Source organism: Fundulus heteroclitus, chromosome 18 (assembly GCF_011125445.2).
Source record: "Fundulus heteroclitus isolate FHET01 chromosome 18, MU-UCD_Fhet_4.1, whole genome shotgun sequence".
Classification (NCBI taxonomy): domain Eukaryota; kingdom Metazoa; phylum Chordata; class Actinopteri; order Cyprinodontiformes; family Fundulidae; genus Fundulus; species Fundulus heteroclitus.
Window position 1 is genome coordinate 8,777,955 of NC_046378.1, and position 18,559 is coordinate 8,796,513.

Sequence of the window (18,559 nt, forward strand, 5' to 3'; positions counted from 1 at the left end):
TTTGGCATCAGTTTGTACATAATAACCCAACGGCAATAAAATAAATCTTCAAGTGTTGACAGTCAAGGGAGGATTTATAGGTATAAACCTGCCTTGGTCAAAACAAATATGTCCGGCATAACTCTGGCAGCCAGAGCAGCATTCTGTCTGAAATCAGGCTGAACACGACAAGGGAAGAAAAGCTATTTAAAAGGAAAGTTTCATAATATTTTAACTGTGCTTTGTTCAGACAGTAAGAATATACCAGGATACCAGGAAGGCCAAACGCAGTACAACAACGTTTGGGTTCTTTTATTAAATCACCAATATGTACACAGCTAATATAACCTGAATGAGGAGCAGCAAGGGAGGAGGTTAAAAAATAAATAAATAAATAAATAGACAGCTTGCTTTACCTGCAGTGTGCAACCTCATTGCACCAAAAAATAAAAACCTGTCATAAATTCTCCCCTAGGTTTAAACGTCACGTCAGTTTACATGTTATTAAATTTAAAGACTAAAAAATGCAACAAAGCAAAGTGCAGGGAGAATAATTTCATGTCTTACATTCACGCTTAACTGAACGCTTGAATTTCCACAAACCCTGAGGGGAACACAATTGATCAGCGAGCGGGGACACATTGTACTAATGACCATCGATTAATGGATTTTACCAGACAACAAACGCATAACACTACGACTGCTTTAGAAAAAGTTCACGTTTAGTGCACATCGGCAACGAGGAAGTACCTTGAGGAACCACTGTCCCGCGTTGAGCTGCTGCAGATCTGTCCAGTTGAACTGTGAAGCTTTGTCCTTCTCTCTGTCAGGAAAAACCTTTCCTACATCTGTGGTTCTCCGCAGGGTGAGGTCATGCATTAGGAAAGGTACGCCATCCACACTGGTGATCAGAGGAGGACAACAGAGTGTGCCTGTTTAACACTGAAGTTGTTTTTTTTTTTCTTTCAGTCACCCAACAAATAATGTTCATACTGACTATATAAAATATACAATTTTTCAAAGTTTGGGGATAGTTAACACGCAAATGTTAAGAGGATCAACAAAAATAAAACCAGTTCCTGTGTACATGTTAAGATAGTGAATGTTAGTAAAAAGAGATGGAAATGACGAATAAAACAAGTGGAAACTCCAACATAACTCAGACTGACAGACCATTGTAGACATTTAGGCTGGCACACTAAATACTAGAAATGGGACCATTCTGCTCCATATCATTTCCTGTCCACATTCTTGGCACAAAAATGATTCTAGTATTTGAATTTCAAATATTGTGTGAGCGTGAACAGGGTCAGATGAGGATAGAAAGTCCAAATATGAAGCTAAAATGCTCACTGACAATACCGACCACATAATATCCTTGCTAGATATCGGCTTGTTTCTTTTATACACACGTGCATTGTGGTGCAGGCCTGTACCCTCTGATGTCATGTAAGGGACAAGCCTGTCCCTCTGGTTGTCATCCAGAATAATGATCCCGCTGTCAGCAGGTTACGCCGGTAACACTTATTAACCTCTCACAGGACTGACTGCACAGTGAGCACGAAAAAGTGCATCGACACAAACGGCCGTCTGCAGATCGTTACCAATAATGAAACTGAACTGCATTGCAAGAAAGCAACAGAAACCTTAAATATGCGATGCAATAAAAACGCACCGACTGCTCAACGCTACACTCTGAACAAGCAAGCAACCCTCTCAGCCACTACACTTCACCTCCTCCTCCTCCTCCTTTGGACATGCATGACTAGGACATGTGCAGCCACTCTTCACTGCTCATCGTGCGACTATCCACCCAGTTCTGCCTGCTCTTCCAAATGTCTGAGCTGAGCCAGGCAACTCCTATTATGTTGGGGGATGTTATGCAACCGTCTACTGAACAGAGATGATTGAGGAGTTGGCTGATGACGAGAATCTGACGATTTTATCTTGATTGGCCCTGAATGGTGGCCATTAAAGGTCAGTGATCACATCATAGTGTTAATGACAACCCTCTGTGGTGTTCTGCAGGAAGAGGATTCAAAGGTTGCTGATTACCGTATCAATGAGGTGCTTAAAATGTTGTCAAAATTTAAAAGACATTTCACCCCAATTGCCTGCTGACGTTGGTCAGAGGGCTGTTGGCGCGATGCATTTAAAAAAATATATATAATAATAGTACCATTGCTATGTTTTGGACTCCTCCTATGATTGGTCTTCAGAGTTTTTTTTTTTATTACTGACGACACCAAACAGGGAGAAGCAGAATCCAAGCAGAGAGCTCTTTGTTTGTCTCCATTGTGCTGCTGTGTATTGACCCTGATGCATGTGTACCTTATGGCTACGTCAGCCTCCAGCCCGCTGACGTTCATATGCAGAGCTCGCTGGAAGGACCACAGAGTGTTCTCTGGAGCAAGCTGGATACAGAGTCAGCAAAAAGACAAAGTGATTACAAGTAGGCCTGGAACAACGTCCGCTTTCAGTCAACGAAATACAGCTAAATATAGAAAAAAAACCTTGTTATTCCCATGTTATTTGCAGGCATGTGAAAAAGGAAAACTCCGATTTCTTCCAGCGAACATGTGGGAATGTGTGCTGTGGATTGCTCTTTAACTCGGGTCAATGTTGTGATCGATACTAAAACATCACTTACTAGAACAGCCCGTCCCTTTGAGACCCTGGGAGTGGTCCGCTACCGGCTGCCAAGCATGGGCTAGGAATGCCTCCGTGATCAATAATGAGTCATTCTGGGAAACCGAGTCCTGTGATGTGAGCAGTTTGTTTCCATCTCTCTCTTTTTTTTTTTTATCTCCTAGGCTTGCAGGGGTACTCCTAATTTTAGATCCCACTGAGGGGATCGATCTTTCTGCAGAAATACCACAGAAAGCTGGGTGCGTCCTGATGGGAGTAACTGCTTTAAGTAACGTGTTTTTTTTCCTTCTTTCCACGTGTTGCATAACTGTCATTGGCCCGCCAGGACATAAATCCTTCAGCAGCAATAAATTAATCCATCAGGCATTGCGTATGACAGGGAAATTGGGCTTCCTTGTACATGAATCTTACTTAAGGAATAATATTCCACTAAGGGCCTTCTGCTTTGAAAACACTTCAAAACGTGTTCTTAGGAAATCTACAATCACTTGAGGCATTTCTTTACAATTATACAGAACAATCCAGTATAGAGAACTTATTCAATAATTTAGGCAGAAACGAGACTGCCAACTACTTCTTTTACAACTGTCAGCTGTTTAAATTCATCAAGAGGGTGGTACTATTGAACTAAAAGTAATAATAATAATAAAACAAAACCATTATACTAATGGAAGAAATGCAAAAAAACTAAAAGGTTTGCGTTACTTTGCCCCGACCTGTACACCTGAATTGAGTTGCCTCACCATGGGGGCTCCCTGGTGGCCGAAAACCTCGGGCCGCGGTTTAAGGGTGCTGGGGTCCATGATGCAGGGCGAGGTGAGATAAAGTGGCAGAACATAGAGTCCCAGTAACACACTGAGATACAGCAGCACCACCACCACCTGAAAGACTGGCAGACAGAGCAGAACAACAGCAGCTTCAGACGGCATCCAACGCTAGGATCACAGTGGGGATGTTTTTAGGAATATTTGCCTTTATCACACGAGTTAGACAAGGAAACAGATATTCCCGGCTGTCACATCTGTAAAAGGTATAATAATGACCCAGTAAACAGCCTGTTGGCTCAGTGTGAAACAGCTACAGTGCTTTGCTGGTATTCATGCTCTGAGCTTTTAAACGTATTGTATTAGGATTTATGTGATAGACCAGCACAAAGTGGTGCATAACTGTGGAAAGGAAAATGATACATAGTTTCCAACATGTTTTTTTTTCTCTCCAAATAAGGTTTTAAAAGTGTGGTCCTAATTTGTGTTGCCTAAAACAACAGACCCCAGCTCTGTATAGAGTATAAATCCAGGTGTTCTGTGAAGGCCTCAGAGATCAGGGAGAAAGCTGTGGATTGTGCATTCAAAGCAGATTTAGGTAAAAACAATGTCCTAAGCTTTGAAAAACTTACAAAACATCGTTTAATCCTTTGGACGCCAAGCCACAAGAGCAACAGTCAGTAGACCTGCACAGGTCTGCAGCTCAGGTGAGAGAATGTGTTGACAGTTCAGCACTCCAGAAATGTGACCTTTAGCGAATAGGTGGCAACTCTGAGCATCTTCTCAGGTCAGAGAAGCTATTCAGATTAGTTGGGAAGATGGATGCAGACAAATCCAGGGGAGTCCTGGAAGAAAACCTGCTAGAGGCTGCAAAAGACGATCAGGACAGAGCTTCATGTTCCTGCAGACTGACACTAAACCATAGCGTAGTTAATAATCAATGCTTATCCATGTGTTAGAATGGCCCAGTCAAAGCCCGGGCCTAAATCCATGCAAGAATCAGAAGATGTAAAAACTGATGTTTTCAGATGCTCTCCACCTAATCTATGATCATCCTTCCACTTCCCAGCTTCGCACAACTTTGTATCCGTTCGCCACATGAAATTTGCATAAATTGCCTGGAAGTGTGAATGGTTGCAATGAGGGCTAGAGATTATTTTGGAAGATACTGTAGCCTTGCGCTGGCTGTAGATGCCAAAATCCACCATAAAGCCTTACTTTGGTTTTGCAAATAATTGTATCAGTCTGCACAGAAAACAAAGTTGGCAGAAGAATCTGTAGTTCTGCTGTGTTCTGAGACAAGATTTGCTACCGTAGGAAGAGGCTGCTGTAATTTCTGGGAATATTAACCATGATGCTGCAGCAACACGCAGCAGCTAAGAAGACGGCACCTAGGATCCAGCTCTGAGTGAGCGAGCGATTACTGCTGAGAACGTGGGCAGCCACACCAACCTACACCGACGCACAGGAGAACGTATTTGTTTCAAGGTCAGCTCCGGGGCAGAGTCGAGCGCCAACTCCTGTTACACACAGGAGACTCGTGGACGGCCTTCATCCAGCCTCACATCTTTGATTTTCAAACACTGCTCTGAATTATAGCAGTGCCAAGTGGCGATCACATGACCACGTTCTCTCTGCAACATCCAATAACCCCAAAACAGGAAAAAAAATAGATGACATAACATCGCTTTCACTGGTCTTTGAAGCTCTCAGACTGAGGCACACTGTTGGGTCGGCTATGAAGACACGTGTAGAGCAGCTGTTATTCACTGAAAGTAAGATTTCACCAGCTGTTAAGCTTATTACAGGAAAAGGCTTCACTTCTGAACTTTGTATCTGCTGGACAGGAAATTTATCAGCAGCACATTAGGGCCTGGAATGTGATTCCGCTAAAGCTAATCCTCCTAAAGTAGATGACAGCCAACAGCAAAAAGAAGGACTTTAGTACAGACCGGCCTACAATTTCCATCCACCAGGGATAGGCCTCTCACCTATTTGGTGATCATTTTAAACTTGCTCCATAGACTACACTACAACTCATGCTGGAGTCGCCAGTGTCAGTACGTCTAGGAATATACTGTCAGAGCTGCACGTCTTCAAAATGGGTCCTAGATTCAAGGACAAAACGACCTGCGTCTCTGGGGAGAACAGCAGAAGAGAGCGGAGGAATGTTTGTTATCTCACATAGCACAGATGAAGGCCCTGGACTCCGTTTACTCAGAATTAATCATTGACCAGCATTAGTGCGTGTATGTGTGAGCAGTGCAGCAGACGGTCATATCTGTTCCTAACAGTAAAACACAGCACCTCTCCACAATTATTGTCACCTCTGGTAAAAATAGGCTTCAAATAAATGAATCTATCAAGCCTCTTCGGGGGCATGATCTTACAGCCGATGTCCAGCACTGAGCTTTCAGCCTCTACGGTTCTCCTCAATGCCTGGGCCACATAAAACGCTGGTCCTCATCCAGGACTTGTTTACCGCCGTTCCAACAGCTGTAAACTTTCTAACTATTCCTCGGTCTGCAGATGCGAGCAGGTTTTTAGACAAGTAGACATTTTCTCATAGCGATTACAACAACAAAAGGTTTAATCAGCTTAAAATTAAAGTATAAAATGTACTCATCCGTAGTCCTGCTTATTCTATCACCACAGAATATGGGGACACACAGGAAACACGATGAGCCAAACACTAAGGACAGTTTGAAGGAACCAGGGAACTTAAAGGGTAACTCACCCCAAATCAACTTTGGTTTGCTAATAAACTCTTAGCATGCTTGTCTTATAGTGCTGTCTACATATCCTGGTCATTATTTTTGACAAATTACTCCACATTTGTTGAAATCCTGCTTCTGTGTCTAAAAATCATCCAAGTGGCGCCTTCCTAAAGTTCAACGGGTGTCTTGCATTGAATTTCGACTCAGTATTGCTATCGGTCCAACAGCTTTTGTGACATCACCAGGAGAAACTGTGGGTATACACTTTAATATGCATGTTTTTGGACAGGGAGATGAAGCTGCAGTACCCAGAGACAACCTATGGAGAGAACATGAAAGTACATGCAGAATGGAGGCCAGGAAAATGATTAATTAAATATGGCCACGGCACAAAGGCACCTCGATTAGAAGTTGGATTTTCCAGATTTAAGATTAATCTACAGCAATAGACAACTCATTCTTAAGTCATTACTACGAGTTTTACTACACGTGGAGGGTGCTCCAACATGAATCATGTGCAGCAGGGGTAAAACGTACTTGTCTTTTCTGCCCGGGCAACCTGTCCAGCGACAATCCAAGACAGAGCAGTGGCTGCGGCGAGGGCCCCAACGTGCAGGAAGGGACCCGTAGCCTGGATGGAAAACAGGATGCAGACAAATGGAGGCAAAACAAGTACCGTAAGAGAAGTGGGTCGAACGCAGGAGAAGAACAACAGACACAGCTGAAGGAGACCGAGAGGCGTGAAATAACAGGTTTTGGCAGTAAACTGTGCCACCAGTGTCTTGGCTCCAGATAATGACTATCATTTGTACAGACAATTTTAAAGACCACAGTTAGAGGACTATTTGCATCCACTTCTAACTCTTCTGGTCGAACACAATCTGATATGGATGTACTAATAAGCCCGTCTCATTTCCTCTGATTTTGATTAATCTACGAAACATTACCAATAGACACGTGTGGATCACATGTCATAAATTATATTACAGACTAAATATTACATGTCACTACTAATTATAATATTGCATAAAAGGACATAATCTGTAGGGGTTTTGATTTGTGTCTGACCTGAAAGGAGATGGGGATCACATCCCACTCTTGTTCCCATGTTTGAGTGACTGATATTATCCCGATAACGGTGGTGAGTAAAGCAGCAGTTACTCCAATCTTTGAAGACAAGAGAAAGGAAAAATAAACAAAGCTAAAAGCAAAAGTATCATTACAGAACAACCCAAATTAGTTGGATGCATTTTATGGCCTGCATAGCATCTGCTAACGTTATTTAATTTGTTAACAGCCTGCTGTTCACTGAGCTTTCAGTCCTCAGATTTTGAGTTCAGGATGAGATGAGGTGACCCGCAATAAATGAAAACATTTGCAAAAACATAATGATAAAAAAAACTCAAACCTACGCAAGTTACAACTCAGAGTAAACATATGCAAAAATCATCCGCCTCCATACGCCTCACAGCTTTAAACGTACAAGCTTACAGTCGCTGAGTGGCACATATTCCACGTTACCTTGTGAAGCCAGTGCAAATTCAGCTGTTGCCCGAGTGCAACATGGCAAAGTGCTAAAACCTGAAAAGTGCAAAAACAAGACACACACGCCCACACGGAGCACGGTTTACAATCTGGATTCTGCAGTGGTCTTATTAACTAGGCCTTGGGCCGAGTTCAGCACATACTGACCATTAAAAATGCAATGTAGGTGAAGCCAGCAGCAGTGGTGGCCAGGATGGGAACCGTTCCATCGGTCCACTCCCCAGAGCGGTTGTACAGGAACCTGCAGAAACACAAGAGAGGTGTTGGTATGTTTCTTAGAATCATGATTTACACGCTTCATGGAAGCAGGAAAAGTAATACAGGTACAGGATCTGCCTGTATTCAAGTTCAAAAGCAGCCGTTACAACTTGTCCTGTTTGAAAACAAACCCTATAAACGTGATGACCTGGTATAATGTGCAACACGGGAATTAAAATGTAATGTTATGATTGATGTCCATTCATCCATCTGGTGTGACTGAGGGAGTTTACGGCTGAACAAAATCAGGAAACATGTAATTTAATTTGTGTTTAAATGGTGTGATGATGTGATGATGTGCTTAAAACAACTCCTTAAAACGGTGTTATTCTCATTTTGCTTCAAGTTCAATGCCAACACAGACCCAGATTGTGAGTACTCTAAGCAAATGCTGGAAAAATACGTTAAATCCATCATTTCCATCTCAGCAACATGTTTTTATGGAAATAACTGGCATTGAAATTGAAACATCTGCTGTACCTTAAGCATCACCAAACCTATAACTGGCATACTGAGCATGGATGGATGATCCTCGTCTAACTACCTCATATCTACTGCTTCAGAAACTGAAACAACAACTGGACTTCTAAAACCCAACTACTTTTCTTTACCCATGTTCTCCTTTTCCACACCCGATAATTCCTGGAGAAACAAGAATATTCTCTATAGCTCTAATTACTCATTTCTACAAGGGATGCACCAACATGTAAATTGGGCCGATATTTATATTGCTGTTATGTCTGATAATCGATATTTATCGATGTGTGTGTATATTTAAATTCACACATACACGTTTAAGTTTCTGGAATGATTACATTTTTCACTGAATGAAAACTATGCCAAGTGAATTTTTGAATGTGGGTTACAGTCCAGACTTCCACGCAGCTTTTCGTACGTCTTTTGTCGCCATAAGATTTGACCACACTGCTGACATTGCATCTCTGTTTCATTACAAGACCCCACAATCCCGACAGTTATGCATTACCATCACTGTGACATGGCCAAAAAAAAAATAAAACACAGACCATCCCCTCCTCCTGAATCACAGGCCAGAGGGCAACTAGATGGAAATAAACATCGGTTGTTAATATTGGCCCGGTTTTACTTATCGGCCCGATAACATATGTTAAATATGACGAACATTGGCCGAGACCGACGTTAATGCCGATATATCGTGCATCCGTAATTTCTACAAATATGTCGGATGTAACTTTGCATTATTGACATGTTCAGATATATTATCCACGGCATGCACAGTAATGCACCACAGATGCTGATATTTAACTGTAAACTGATGACGAACAGGACGATGGCTCTCTCCCTCAGCCAGGAGAGCAGGATCTCTGATTATATCAGTCCTCAAACTGGTTACCGGTCGCTTTTCTACTCGAGCCTTTGCTACCACGCAGCGCATCTTTAAATAAGCCTAGGCTCTCATTTTCTTCCCTATAAAGCCGGGACCATGGGAGTGATTTCCACCACAGAATTGTTTCTGTTTTTAAATTGCACTAAAAGAAAGAGCAAAGCCCCACAGTGACTCATTTTAGTGGGGGTACTGGTGTTACATAAAAAAAAAAAAAAAAACTTTGATAAGCCAATTATAGGCCTCAGGAGACCATGGCTTAGTAATAGTTATTAATTTCAGTGCCAATGGACAACTATTTTTAACGTTTTAGTAAGGGAATAACAAGGTAGCGCAGTAGAACACACTACCATGATTTATGGACAATTTTCAATCCATCCATCACTTTCTGTGTGTCACACACACACACACACACACACACACACACACACACACACACACACACACACACACACAAACAGAGTGTATAAATACACACACAGCTGCAGAACAGAAAGGCAGAGGGGTGTGTTCTGCCCCGTCAGCCAAAGCCTGAAGTATTAATCTCATGTAAAACCTTATCAGTGATTTCAGAGGAACAAGAACTCTTGCGAAAGCATCTGAAGATGGGCTGTGAGCCTCCCTGCAGCCAAATCACATCACAACATACAATATGAAAGCAGAGAGGTCATTGCTCTGATTATCTGCAGGAAGAAAATAAAATTACTTTGCCGAGGGGAGAAAAAAAAAAAAAAGAATGGAGATAAGCATCTGTAAACAAACTAGTTACTGCTGATGAAACTGCACATGGCATCGATTAGGATATCTCAAAAACAAGAAACGGGGGGAAAGAACAAGGCAAAAAAAAAGGTAAAAATTGGAGTAAAATCACTCCGGCACTGCAATGATGGCATGACGATACAGAGATGAATGCAATGGAGGGGAAGGACATTATTAGCAGGAGAAAGTGACCTTGCATATGTCCCTGAGTGTGGAAGGATGGGGGATGAGAAAACATGAACAAGCAGTAACCATTGTTCACCACAGCATGTTAAATCGCTAATAATATGAAAATATGTGCAGTCAGAAACACACAAAAATTGTGCACACCACTCGGGGTGAATCAGTACATATTCTTAACGTCCTGTCTGGGGTTTAATGAATTTACTGGTCCAAATATTTAGTGTTAAATCTTTTTGTAAATCTTTGAAGTTACAAATTCATACATTGAAACAGTCAAAACACAACTAAAAAACAGTCTAAAGCTGCTTTTAATATGTAGGGTTATGTTGTGGTACAAGCAGAAACTAGTGTGCACGTCCCCCAGTCAGTTTGTTTGTTTGTTTGTTGACGTGAAAGTGGGGTTGAGTGACGTAAAGCACAGGAAATGTTGGATGAGCCGTCTCTCTTATGTAAGGTTGTAATCTAGGGAGGGCCGCGCTGGGGGGTCTGCTCAGATTAAGGATGGCGGGAGATTAAACTCCTGATTTAGGAAGTCAACAAGTCCGGCTAGAACGCGCCCAGTCAAAACAATATGCCAGCAGGCTTGTGGCTTCACGTTTGACCCAATGAACAGCGGAGAAGCAGAACCCCGGTCGACGGAGCGTACCCACCAGTTGAATTCGTTGTAGTCGTTGTCTGCCTCCCACCAGAAGTAGGACCAGATGAGCAGCAGAGAGAAGGTGAAGAGGAGGATGACGGACCACAGCAGCTCCCACTAGGTTTTCACAAACAGAAAATAAGAACAATCAGTGCTCCACTTCCTCCACACTGCATCTTGTAACAAACGACTGTTGTACAAATTAGGGCTGGACGATAATTCAATTAGAATGTATATATGGATCGATAGATGTATATCGATGATATATATATAAAAAAAAAAAAAGGGTCAATAAAAAGTTCAATAGAATAACAGTTTTCCTTTTGCATTCTAGCCTATTATGTAGATTAATACTCCAGTCAATATATCCTCCTAACCAATCACAAGCGCAGATCCAGGATTGCTCCACTCCCAAACTCCGCCCCCTTCAAAAAGTTCAGAGAGCAGCATAAAATGGCCAAGGGTGCACTTAAAATGTATGTTTTGAATATGTTGATAATTATCGATATCGATCAATACGATTTCCATTTTGTCGATATGTTTTTTTTTCCTATATCGTCCAGCTCTAGTACAAATAACATTTATGTGCTAGACAGTAACAGCTACCATTCCACTAAACGTGGAATCTTGCTGATTTCACACTTGAGCCCAAAGAGGCGAAATGGTGAAAACGTAATGGAAGTATGTACGTTTGATTAAGTTATGCAAGTATGTTGTTATTTTATTTTAATTGTTTATCTTTGGTGTGCATTCCATTTGCCTGTCAATTAAATGTTACAACTGAGGGACAACAAAAGGATTCTTTGTGTATGTGGATCTAGTGGGCTTATTTTGTCAGTTGCCAGACAGGAAATGGGTGAAAAGAGAAGGGGAATTATGCAGCAAAGGTCTCTGGGACTCAAACCTGTGACAACCACGTCGAGGAACAATGCCTCGGTATATGGTTCTCGATTTTCTGGCCCGGTGCCCCAAATATTGGATAATTCATAACTAAAATAATTGTGTTACAAAGTAAACCTGGATCTGGAGCATATAAAACATGTTGCAGCGTAAACAAACATCTGGTCCATGTAAATACATTTAGCAGCCGCCCTGTAATATTTCTGCATAATATTTTCTTTAGTGATCAACAGGAGCAGCAGGGTAGGTTCCTAGTTTTTCTGGCTCCACCATAACCTGTATTATTATTAGCCACATTAGCTTCAAATGCGCTGGTTCGTTTCCTTGCCTCACTGTTTATTAGTCGACTGAGCCGTCAGCTGATCATAATTTCCCTGCGTCGATTCGTACCACAGAAAAGAGCGGAAGCCCATCTAGAAACAGGAGCTCAGATTGACAGCACCACATCATCGGGCCGTCTGTGAAGCTAATTAAATCAGAGCGTTAGCTTATGTCGTCCAGCAGGTTTAAGCCTTCGCTGCTGTAGCTACAAGAGCTTCACTGACCTTTTTACGTTGCTCTTAAACATCAGTGTCATAGTGTTAGCTTGTAGCGACAGCTTAGGTTGTAGCATTTGTTCTTGTATGCCTTATAAGGAAAGATTGATGCAACGTTTGTGTTTGTCTTGTCGATAAAGAGGGTCACATGTTTTGCTGGCCATACTCGACATGTTAGCAGATTTTGAACTTCCAGCAGCAGATCATTGATGAGAGGAGCCTCTAACAGGGAGGCTGAACGTCTCTGTTACTGCGGCGCTGGGGTCAGAAGAATGCGACAGTTTGGCCAAATGTGAATGGATCACTTTATATTGAATACGACACAAATCAGTGTAAATAACTATTTTTTAGTAGTGATTATATCAAGATATCGATTTTTGAAAATTGATGTAAGAAGCTTTTAGAAAGGAAAGTTTATTTTTATGAAGGCATGTGGGCTGTTTATCCAGGCTTCTACCTTATAATAGGGGATAAGACATTAGCAAACAAGACAGCAAAGTTGATATATTTGTTGCTTTTGTGCAGGCCAGGTCAGGAGTTATAGTAGATTTATTGGAAATCTGTCGTAAAAGCAAAATCCTGAGTTATCCTATAGGGAATAAACACAAAGACTAATGTTTACGTTAGTAATCACAGCCATGCTAACCTCTCACATAGGACCAATGTTAATGTCACTTTATTCAAATTGTCTTTGTTTTCAAATAAAAATTAAACATTGTTAACTATTTAAAGACTCCTGTGCCTCAGTAAATTAAAGAATAATCAGTGTTTTTCCCCCCATAACTGTGTAGTTGAACAGGTTATTTTTCAGGCTTTAGCAGAAAATATAAAATACTTATGACATGAAAATTACGTTTTAAGGTATGAAAAAAGTAAAGATAGTGAGCTATAATCTATTCTATAAAGTAGTAAATAACAAATTCTTAGTTGGGTTTTATCTGCATAGACACATCTGTCCATTAATGCAGAGGATGTCAAAGTATTTATGGGTACCCAGTGATAAACAGAGGAACAGCTCTGTAGTGTCTGACGTTTTTGTAAAAATCTATTCATTTTATCAATAACTCATAAACACTGTTGAGACGGGTAGCATTTTTATTTTTACAAAAAAGTGGACAAAAGGTCATTAATTTATATGCAATTCCTAAAAGAAATTTGAAGGCCAGAGCCACACAAAATCCTACGATTGGAGATTTGCAACAACAAACATCTGATTGGTGCTTCTTCGGCTGACGATAAAACCTTGCCCCAGTCAGTAAATATAACCAAATGAGCTGGACAAAGGAAATCTTTCAGAGGTATTTGCAAGACTAAGTATTTTAACTTTCCTCTGATTAGAACATGAAGTCAGTCTGATCACCGACCTCTGCAGAGAGTATTCCCTTCTACGCTTTGCTCATTACCAAGGAAGACCTTTAAACGACTTCACATGCTGCCCTGACTAATTGCGGTCCTTGTTACTTCTGCGCTTTGTACCATGAAAACTTTAAATGTGGCCCATCTTCAGATAGAAATGAAAAGAACCTCACGTGGGGGTTAAACCAGAGAGGATACGTGCATGCAGGCCTGTCTATTTATATGAAATGCATGTTTATAATAATGAAAAACAGCCTGTCATGTCCCTGAGCACTCAGAATGCAATGGGAAATCTGCCAAATTCATCTCTAATCTTATTAGATTGCATGTTTATGGGGACGGGCCTGGTTGCAGAGTCAAGATGAAAAGTCTCTGGCTTCAGCAAACTAAACATATGGGCATGGAAGTGGCTCTACTGAGTGCCAAGGAGCAGATGGGTCACACCTCAGACAGCTGAAGTAACACCCAGGTAACACAACCCGTCTGGCCTGCTTTTTGTTTTGGTCCTACTCTCAAAGCCAAATGTGTATGTGTACTTGTAGTTGAGTAAGAACAGTTTATGCCAATTATACTAGTAAAGCGAGGACCTTGATGTAAAGCGGGGAACTTTTTCTGGTCCTCAGCTGTGTTTTGATCAACATTTTTTTGATGCTCATTTTGATGAAAATAACAAAATTCAAATCAAAATTCCAATTAACTAAACTTCACAAAAAGGTGTATTTTGACTTTCCAAAAAGAGTAAATGCACTGAAGAGGAGATTGAAACACATTGTCTGATAATTTCTGACCTAGCGAACATTTACCTCACATGACTGATCAGCTGTTTCTGCTGCTAGCATCTTCCTGAATGTCCCATAATGTATGAAGCAACAACAGGTACGTGTGGGACGACAAAGAGACTCGAGCATTTCTTAGTCTCATCCATAGAAAAATAAAAGATTGCAACACATTCATTAAAACCTTGCTCCATTACTGATCTGTGGTCCGTGCTAGTTTGCAACCTCTACTTCCTTTTTATTACAGCATACCGTCAACGTATGACCACATTACACTTTCACCACCTGGTTAACTCACTAAAAACCAGAAGCTGGTTTGCATTTTATTTTTTGAAACTTTAAGGTTTGCTCACAGTTTACATGAGAATTGGATGGAAACATGGTTAAGTTTAGGTTATGGTTTTGCTGGTAATGGTTAGGATCACGGTAAAGTCGAAAATGAATGGAAGTCAGGACATGGTCCTCAGCATTTAAAACAAGGTGTGTGTGTGTGTGTGTGTGTGTGTGTGTGTGTGTGTGTGTGTGTGTGTGTGTGTGTGTGTGTGTGTGTGTGTGTGTGTGTGTGTGTTTAGAGATTAGTTTAATAAGTTAACATTTTTCATGTATTGCATTTCAAAATCATCATGAAAAGTCTAAAGTGAAACATTCTGAAACATCAAAGATGTGTTCAATTCTGTTTCATCTCATATCTCCCTATGAATTATTCTCATTCCATCATTTAATAAAAGTTACAAACACCTTCCTCTCACTCAGCTTTCAGATACGGTGATGAGAGAATGTCTGCGGTTTATTTAGCATGACACTGACTTTTGGAAGAAAAAAAAAAAAAAAAAAAAAAAAAAAAAAAAAACGGGTGGAAACAGAACGGGAAAGGCTTATTTGCAAAAAAAGTTTTTTATTTAGTGATCAAGACTGAAGATATATAGTACAATATCACACAAATTAAGTAAGTTTAATGCTATATCCTGTTTCCATACCTTTTATAATCATAAAGCTGCCCGGTCCCATCTTTAAAAACATAATTTTGAAGAAAAATCCCCTCTAGATAAATCTTTTTTGCAGTTATTTACCAAAAGAAGAAGAAAAGAAAATCAATGTAGCCACATTATTCAATATAAAGACCCTCTTGTAATTAGAAGCAGATCAGTCTTTGTTACAAAGATGCTCCCAAGGTCTGCCGTCACAAAACTGACAACCTCCCTGATGAGGCGGCGTCGGCACCAGTTCCCATGGTCCTTAGTGCTACTGGAACACCTGGGACAGGCGACCTTGTGCCCGACAGAGGACATTGTTCTCCCTTTCACCCCCACCGCACGCTTTCCTCTGGATAAAGATAGAGGACACCAGGGAAATCTGTGCGCCGCGCTCCGGTCACGACTGACAGTCACAAGTACATATTTGCTACCAAGACCAAAATTCATATTTTGGATATTTGGAGCCAATAACCTTGAACAGATCTAAGAGGACGTATAAAAAAGGGAATCTAAAATAAAAAAGCAAAAATTATTGATGCCACCACCACTAAAAGCTTTAAAGTAAATAATCGTTATGAAGCACTAGAGGTGTTTGCTGCTGAGATTTCTGACCTCCCCTCCCATCTTCCTGCTCACTGCGAGCTGTGAAAAGATAAACGTGGGTTCTCATCCATTTTGATGAGTGTTTCATACTTTCTAACTGTTGTCCTGTCCGTACATATGGGCAAGGTCTGGTGACTAGCCGATTTCTCAAAGCCATTTCAGCACAAATTAAGATCAACACACATGTTGTTAACTTGAATGCCATGTTCTCCCGTCTTTCTCATTTTGAGGATTAGTTAACAGAATCTGGCCTCCAAGTCCAATCATATTTATATTCTAGGCAAGCGGAGTCATGGGTTATTAGTTTAGAAGTTCATCAAGTCTCTAATCAACACAAACAAACACACCCTTGTCTTAAATACAAAGTGAGGACCTTGCCTTCACTTCCACTGATTTCCAGAAATGTTCACACATTTCTATTTCCTAAACCTAAGTTACACCTAAAACTAATTGACAGCTCAGCCTAAGCACTAGCCCAGAAAAAAAGTTAAGACCCAAAAAAAAAAAAAAAAAGTCCTCACTTTACTAGTAAAATGAGCAAAAAGTTTCCTTATTCAGCTGCAAGCACAAGAACACATGCAAACATTTAGTTTTCTGAATGTTCAGAGCGAGATTTATGCTGCTGTAATAAAAGAAAGGAATTTTTACAGTTTTTTTAAACAATATTTATCAGTTTGCCAATAATCGTGTTTCATAACCAAAGCAAAGCAAACCCTTGGTGTCAGCCCTCTGGGCCTAAAGATCTAAAATAATGAGATTATTCTGTTATTTTGTTCCAGTCTTAATTAACCTCTGCATGACTAGAAGCAGATTTTGTTCCGCGTAATATTCCCTGTTCCTCTTCTGTCCCACACTCTACAGAAAAGCTCGGGCAGGCTGACACGATTTGATCTGCCCTGGTGATTTCACATCAACTTTCTGCATGACTGGCTCTTTCTTCCAGCACAAGACTGCGTACATGACACTGACAACAGGAAAATCTATTAGCAAACAGCAGGACTTGGAAAATGACAGAAATACATGCTACGCTATATTTTACAACTTTTTAGGTCATTCACTCTAAACTATGTTGCTTTTACAACTCAAATGTACAAGAATCTATTTTCGTACAGCCAAAGTATTTATAAAAAAAAATAGCCTAAAACTAACTTCATCGCGGTCCAATATGAGACCGTGTTATGTTCAGCGCACTTTACTTAGGGGGGTGACCTTCTAAAAACTAAACTGCACTAGTGCTTCACACTGACAACATATAGGTAGACTTCCTGCAAAGGAAGAAATGATGAAGCATGTCGAAGTAATATAGCATTGCAAGCAAACACCTGCTTCACCTGGGGAAATTTCTCCTGTAATAAAGTTATTTTATTAAGCTCTGAATGTGACAACATTGGCCTTTTTTTATTCAAGTGTCTAAAAATTAAAGTGATGCTTTCGAGTGGGCATGCACTGGAACAACACAGGACAAAAAACAAGATTTTAATAAAGTGCTAGATGAGATTCATTTTCTTTAACTTTCCGTCTGAACATTTCTATTTGTCTTTAGGGTGTCGGTCCAGTGCAGCGGATTGTATCTGAAGCAGGCAAGGCTGCATTTAATAAAGCAGCTTATTGGACGGGAGCCATCCATCTGCAGCAACGCTCTTATGGTTCAGGAATCAGTTGACGCGTCATCTCAAAGAACGCACGTTTTCTCGGTTTTAGGAGGAGCTTGTAGCCAGAGAAGATCTGAGAAAGTGTGCGGGGTCAGATAGGAAGACCAAGCACAAAGACTTTGCCAAAGCGAGGAGAAAAAAAACAAAAAAAACAAAACCTGCACTTATCTAATGCATCGATAATCTGATCCAAGCTCAGGAAACATCTGTTAGAGAGCTTGTGGTCATTTGCTGCGTAAACACAGTCCGATTCATTAAGAAAGCTCCGCATTAGCCCACAGAGAGGTACGCGCCACTTTTAGATGAAACTTACAGTATATTGTAATATCTGCTTTAATACATTGCTCTTATTCTCCCAGGCGGGGCGACATATTTACCAGCTGATTCTGGAGGTTCGCCTCTCTACATGAATGCCTCTGAATCCAGGCAACAGCATTAAGTCACAGTGGCGAGAGCGTTGGAGGCTCAGCACCTTCTCAGTGGGACGGTAATGTGAAGCTCACACTGAGCCCAAACATCAGGACTTTCTACAACAAAAGACATTCGGTGTTCTCGCGCTGAAACGAAGTTAGAACGTTGGCCACCCGTTCTGATCGTCTCAGTTTACGTCCTGCCGCCGTACAGGAAGCAGAGCAAAGTATGGCAGCTCGACCTGGGTGTCATCTCAACATACCAACGCTGCAGGGTGCCCTTGGATTTCAATCCGCTGCCTAAGAGCAACAAAGACAGATCGTCTCTGTAAGGCAGAACCTCACATGCCTCTCTTTGTCTCCATCTCCACAGGACTTAGCACGGCAGTCACTCGACACATTCCTGGCCGTACCCTGATAAGTCCCTGGCATTTCCAACGTTGTCCTGCACGACTGGCTGTAGAGCGATGGACATCATGCTGCCCGCTTCAAACACTC

At 41.1% G+C, this 18,559-nt stretch overlaps 1 protein-coding gene across 3 annotated transcripts in view; it reads right to left on the reverse strand.

Moving 5' to 3' along the window:
- gdpd5b (glycerophosphodiester phosphodiesterase domain containing 5b) overlaps positions 1–18,559 on the reverse strand; it is a 58,540-nt gene that overhangs the window by 8,405 nt on the left and 31,576 nt on the right. For all 3 annotated transcript variants that reach the window (XR_004933214.1, XM_036149673.1, XM_012882844.3), the window contains exons 3-10: positions 10,868–10,971; positions 7,802–7,895; positions 7,631–7,690; positions 7,178–7,276; positions 6,647–6,740; positions 3,372–3,517; positions 2,311–2,393; positions 730–880 (exon numbers count right to left, since the gene is read on the reverse strand). Coding sequence is in view for 2 of the 3 variants with exons in the window: in XM_036149673.1 (XP_036005566.1) it covers positions 730–880; positions 2,311–2,393; positions 3,372–3,517; positions 6,647–6,740; positions 7,178–7,276; positions 7,631–7,690; positions 7,802–7,895; positions 10,868–10,971 (831 nt within the window). In the remaining variant the exon portion in view is untranslated. The remainder of the gene's footprint in view (positions 1–729; positions 881–2,310; positions 2,394–3,371; positions 3,518–6,646; positions 6,741–7,177; positions 7,277–7,630; positions 7,691–7,801; positions 7,896–10,867; positions 10,972–18,559) is intronic.